This window comes from Primulina tabacum, chromosome 8 (assembly GCF_025594145.1).
Source record: "Primulina tabacum isolate GXHZ01 chromosome 8, ASM2559414v2, whole genome shotgun sequence".
Lineage (NCBI taxonomy): Eukaryota > Viridiplantae > Streptophyta > Magnoliopsida > Lamiales > Gesneriaceae > Primulina > Primulina tabacum.
In genome coordinates, this window is record NC_134557.1 from 25,577,109 (window position 1) to 25,583,410 (window position 6,302).

At 32.4% G+C, this 6,302-nt stretch overlaps 1 protein-coding gene across 1 annotated transcript; it reads left to right on the forward strand.

The window, feature by feature from the left end:
* The first annotated feature begins 372 nt into the window (after positions 1–372).
* Positions 373–2,748, forward strand: LOC142553889 (uncharacterized). Its single transcript, XM_075664421.1, has 2 exons — positions 373–2,082; positions 2,332–2,748. The coding sequence occupies exon 1, from the start codon at positions 387–389 to the stop codon at positions 2,076–2,078; it is 1,692 nt and encodes a 563-aa protein (XP_075520536.1). The 5' UTR covers positions 373–386; the 3' UTR covers positions 2,079–2,082; positions 2,332–2,748.
* The last annotated feature ends 3,554 nt before the right edge of the window (positions 2,749–6,302 follow it).

Below are 6,302 nucleotides of genomic sequence, written 5' to 3' on the forward strand. Positions count from 1 at the left end.
TTTTCTTATATATTTAGAGTATTCAAAGATCAAAATCAAGTGTCTGAAACTCCATAATAGATACTTTGTATCTCAAAATAAGTATTTACTCTTATTCCATGATAATTGAGAAATAATATTTTTTTAAAATTATATTTTTGATGAAAAAGACATGTATAAATTTTGTGCATAAAATAATATATTTATTTAAATAATAAAGTAGTAAAATTGTACATTTGAATTTATAAAGAGTTAAAATTAAAAATATAAAATTGTTATATATTGATTTTTAAAAAATTATAGTTAAATATTAAATTTTAAATCAAACATTAACAGATACATTTTTCTCAAATTTATATAAATATATATATGCAAAAAGTCGTGGTACGAAAGATTTGCTACGCAGTATGTCCCAACCCTTCGTTTCCAATTGTTCGGATCTTATCATGGCTAGGATCTCATCCGCCGTAGAAATTCCGCAAGACCACCGTCGCCGAAATATTCGCTATTCTCCCGAATCACGCCAAAGCAACTGGTGCAACCGAAGCCGGAGCCCTAACCACGTAAGCGGTCGTGGCCGTAGTTACGGCAGTCGGAGCCCCTACAACAACGGTCATCACAGGTACAATCGTTCTTCCCCTGACTACTCATATCCTGCGATCGACGGAACTCTTAAGTCTGGCGAAAGAAATGAAATCAATTATGATAATCGAAGGAACGACTATCTCGATCGCGATTTTAGAAACGGGCATGATATGGATCCTCAATCCGATGAAGAGCTGAAAGGGCTAGGTTATGAAGAATACCGTCGGCTCAAGCGCCAGAGACTGAGGAAAAATTTGAAGACTTGTATATGGAATTGTACTCCTAGTCCCCCTAGGGATTCGTGTACAGCGTTGGATGGGAAATTAGAAGATTACCACGGAGTCGAAGACGACGGTCTTGATAAAGAGGTTTGTAAAGTAAAGCCAAGCATACGAAAATTGTCCGAGAGGGGATCTGTGTCGAAGCCTGCTGATTCTGAATCGGAGTCGGGTGATTCTAGGTTAAAAACGAAGAGAAAGGTTAGAAAATCTGATTCAAGGCGAAAGAGCAGGAGGACAAGATATGTTTCTGAGAGTGACAACGATTCTGAATTGGAGTCTGCTGATTCTGAATCGGAAACAGACGATTCTAGGTCAAGGAAAAGAAGGACGGTTAGAAAATCCTGGTCTAAACTCAAAAGTAGGAGATCAAAATCTGTTCCTGAAAGTGACATTGATTCAGAGGGGTCCAGTGATGATGAATCGGAAGAAGAGAGGAGACGACGGAGAAGAAATCGAAAGAAGAGTAGTAAGATAAACACAAGTTTTAAGAGAAAGAGCAGCAGTAAGAAGAAGAGCTTATCGAGTGATCTTGGCAGTGGAGACGAAAGTGAAACTCAAAGTTCTGATGTTAATGATTTGACGGTGTTGAAGAAACCGAAGCATGATTTATCAAAAAGGTCTAAAAGAAGCAAGAGGAAGAGAAAATCAGAGAGCCCTAGCACATACTCACACGAGAGCCATTCTGATCCGGAAAAGGATGCAAATGGTGTTAAAGAAAAGGTGAATGAAGTTAATGTGAATAATGATGAAAATAACGAGGTGATTAAGTTCAAGGAAATGATTGAATTAGGGAAGAAGCCTGCGTTGGATGATGATGCAGATGTGGGTCCGATGCCTTTGCCAAGAGCGGAAGGGCATATAAGCTATGGCGGTGCTCTCAGACCTGGTGAAGGTGATGCCATAGCCCAATATGTTCAGCAAGGGAAGCGTATCCCTCGTAGAGGTGAAGTGGGTCTTTCAGCTGAAGAGATTTCTAAGTTCGAGACTCTTGGCTATGTTATGAGTGGTAGCAGACATCAGAGGATGAATGCAATTCGTATCCGAAAAGAAAACCAGGTTTACAGTGCAGAGGATAAACGGGCACTGGCGATGTTTAACTATGAGGAGAAGGCCAAGCGTGAACAGAAGGTCATGGCTGATTTGCAGCGGTTGGTTCAGCATCATATAGGGCAGGATTCAGCTCCTTCTCACGACCCATTCAGTGGAAGGATTGGTGAGGTTGCGGATGATTGATATGGTGTGTAATTTTTACTTTATTTCTTTCATAGTGAATATTCATCACGGTTACATCTCTATTCTTCTCTATTTGGCTGACTAAAAATGAATGAGCTGAGTGTTGGAAAAATGATATTGGGGGAATTTATTTAGAAATACAGTCCAAGTCGTTGCTATTTGGTAATTAATTATTCGTCTACAAGTTAGACATGGTTGCATGCACTTGTTTGAAACAGTATTATGCTCTATTATTATGATCTGCATCCAACAGGCGGTAGTATGTAACTCGCTTGCATCTGTGCTTAGTCACTCTTTTCTAGTAGACTGAACAGTCATAGCGAAGGCGCGTCTCACTGTGGGCGTATCTGATTCGGCCTTCTTTATATGCATAATGCAACCGGATTGTGAATCGTGATGTATTTTTCTAACGAGCAAAGTTTTGGAAGCTCTATTTAATGGGCTGTAGGAAGAATGTTTATGCCTCCTTTACTCTTGTAGATTAGCCGATATCTTATATGCAGACTGTTTTGTTTTTTGTCCCAGAAAAATGTGTGATGTCATGGAAGCACAATGTTTTTTTGAAGGCATATTACTTTCACTGAATTCCCAATGTTTATCATGTTGTACATCAACATTTGATACGTTTTGTTCAATTTTGGCACCAAAGTTTGAACCAAGAGTTTCTGCATTTGTTACATATTCTAAATTTCTTAAAAATATATTGTAATATTTAAAATATATTTTTCTGTGTGACCAACTTCAGCTGACGATTGGCACTGCGGTTGAAGAGGGGCATTAATGTTTTGTTCATAATCTTAAATTTTGATTTCATTTTCAACCTGTATCTAAGCAAGATGAAAAGCATTTCACATTTTGCACTTCATCGTATTATCATGATTTATGGATTGAAAACACTAAAAAAGATCTCTTGTCTATTAGTAATAAATACAATTATGACAAATGGACTCGTGGTTTTTTCTTGGCAAAATAATATTCCATGTATTGAAAATACGTAGGGGATAACTATTTATTTATTAAAAAAAAAACGAAGTATGACCTTTTTAAAAATTGTCGTCCTAATAAATATCGTCAAAATATTGTATTGACCTCCACATAAACAAGTGACAATCGTCTAAAGGGTTTTTTTTTTTTTTTTTTTTTTTTACTGTTGACAACACATTTTTAAATAATTTAATAAAATAAAGTAAGCAAAAAGAATTTCCTAAAGTAATGTTTCACGTCAAGACTTGCAGTTTTTTTTAAAAAAAATTTAAGTCACGCCTAATGACACGACGCGATTTGTATAATATTTTTTTTTCTTTTAAAAGTAAGTCACGTCAATTAATTGAGCGTGGGTTGCATAATTTTTTTTATTTTAAATAAATGTTTGACGCTTATTATGGAGGAACCATCTCATGTGAAAGACTGTTATTAATTATTGACATATATATGCATTTTTTTCTTTTATAAAGGAGACGTTAAAAAAAATTTAATTAATATTTGTGTGTTAAAGTGATGTGATATATCACCTATCAGTTCTAACATGGCTTGTTTTTTATCCGAAAATTTGCTTATATATCATTTGCTTTCGTTTCAAATGTATCATTCTTGTGCTTTTATAATTCTTCATTTCTCTGTATTTTCGTTCGATGTTTGATCAACAACACATGACGTTTGTATGCTTTAAATTAAATTTGTCCTTCTTGTTTGATTAAAACCGTTAATTTATTTATTCGTGATTATATATTTGCAGATAAAATTTAGATTTTGAACTTCTATTTGAGGTAAGCGTTGATATAAATTAATTTACTTGAGTATTTGAAAATAAAATATGGATTTCTCATAATCTTATGTTTCGAGTTTATGATTAAAATGCTTAATTATGTTTCCATGTATTATTATTTATTCTTATTATTTTATATAATGTAAATAATAATAAAAAATACTTAATAGTATAATAATTACTATTGTTTTTATTTTATATAGGTTGTATATAAAAAAATTAGTATAACAATTAATTTATTTTACACAAATAATATAAATGTTCTTGTTATAAATATAATTAGTTTTGTTCTTAACTACTTAAATACAAATAAATATTATAATTAATTTTATTTCTTATTATTTTATTTGACATGCCTAGTATGAAAAATTATTATTATAAAAATTATTTTTTGTAGTATTATTGACTTATAAGATATAACTAAGAAATACAATTTTTGTATTTTAGAATAATAATCAACTTTTTTTTAGAACATAAGATGTTGTTTTATATAGATAGCATATAAAAAATAAAGTATTAAAGTTAATTTATTTTATATAAGTGATATAAAATTTATTATTATAAATATTGTATTTTTGTTCTTAACGTATTGAACACAAAATAAGTTGTATAATTAATTTATTTTATTTCACAAGCATATTGTGAAAACTTATTATTTTGTTATTATTTGTATTATTATTAACTTGTAAGATACAAATAAAAAATACGATTTTTGATTTTAGAATAACAATAATTATTATAATTATAATTATTATTGTTGTTGTTTTATTTAGATAAGTTATAAAAAAATAAGTATTACAATTGATTGATTTTAACACAAATAATAAAAAATCTATTCTTATAAATATTGATGGCGGGATAATATTCTTAACAACTTCCGCTAATGCTTTATGCGGTTGATCGTCAACAGAGAGTCCTCCAAACAAATTCTTTAAAATTGATGTCTCATCTATCTAATATAAAATAAAAAATTTATCAAACAGATGAATAATAAAATTGTAATAGAATAATGCAAAGTGTTGAAAATAAATTGTTAAACAAGCACTTACCACAACACGTCTAAAATATGCATCTCCAGGCTGATAACCGTAATCGATTTATTGAGGCTTGAAAGGAGAAATGAAACGTTGAGTTATATAATCATACAATGCCTCATAATCATATCTCATGCTATAATTTTCAACTAATTCACTCTCAACAATCAGATTATGATGATTTTCCCACGTATCCACCTTCAGTCTATGATGTTTGATCCAATCGTAATTTTTTCGTCTGCTTCTTGAGCATTCATGTAAATGATCTCCATCAAGTGCTGATATTGGAATGTTTTGCAAAATTCCAAATTGCCGAAGAACTCGATTTGGTCGATGCAACTCCACAATATGAAAACATATCAATGGGCACGCACTTCGCCAGATAGTGAGATGTCTATATTCTAAGGGCAATGACAAAACATCCACATGTTCGAGGTCGTAAACAAGCCATTTGAACTAAAATTAATGAAAAAAGAAATCATGTACCCAAGCGATAATATATGACATACGAAATTTATATTTTATATAATGTAAATACCTGACAATCTCCCATCTTGTCAAGCACATCACGAATTATTCGCACAGAGTGTGTAGGTGTATGTGTCCACGTCAATACATTTTTCCATCTGCATGCACATTAAATTCGTAATACTATAAAATAAAGATGAATTTATCAATTCTATATCATATGTTGCATTTATTACCTTGCTCCGTATGGTGGAATTGAAAGAATATTATCACCGTTGTTTTGATTTTCAGGTCGAGCGATTAGGTTGTATTCTAAGCGGTCAGGACATAGATGAATCATTCTTTACCATGCCCAAATCTACAAAACAATCGAGTTTAACAAATGTGTATAAAAAACGAGTATATATTGAAATAAAAATTGTAATAAATATATCTGCAATATGTATAAAGGGCCTGTGATTTCTGGTTTTCCTGACCCAGATGCGAAACACAATTCGTGATATAAATATGCAAGTACAACACTTGCCCAACTATGACTACAAACCTTATGTATATCTTGCAGAAAATGCAAGTACAAAAGTTTGACCGCACAACATTCAGAATCAGGTAACATACAACCACCGATAACCTACATCGCAACACATCGGGAGTATTGTGCACTTCTATGTGTGTACTGTTTTCATCAATTACTGTTTGTGTACAAAATAAGTACATAGTAGTCAACTTTAAACTATTGGATCCGAAGTCCGCCTGAAGTGGCATAAAACCTAACCAATCATAACAATAAACCTGCCATAGAGTAAACTGGAAGGATACATCAGTCTGATGATAGGGTCACCATCAACATTTAGCCCCCAAATTAACGCAACATCTTGTAGCGTGATTGTGGCCTCACCAATTCGCAGGTGGAAAGTATGAGTTTCTCGGCGTCATATTTCCACAAGAGCAGTTATCAAA

What these genes read in the sequence shown, in the direction of transcription:
- LOC142553889 (XM_075664421.1), top strand. Translation starts at nt 387, where the DNA reads ATGTCCCAACCCTTCGTTTCCAATTGTTCGGATCTTATCATGGCTAGG.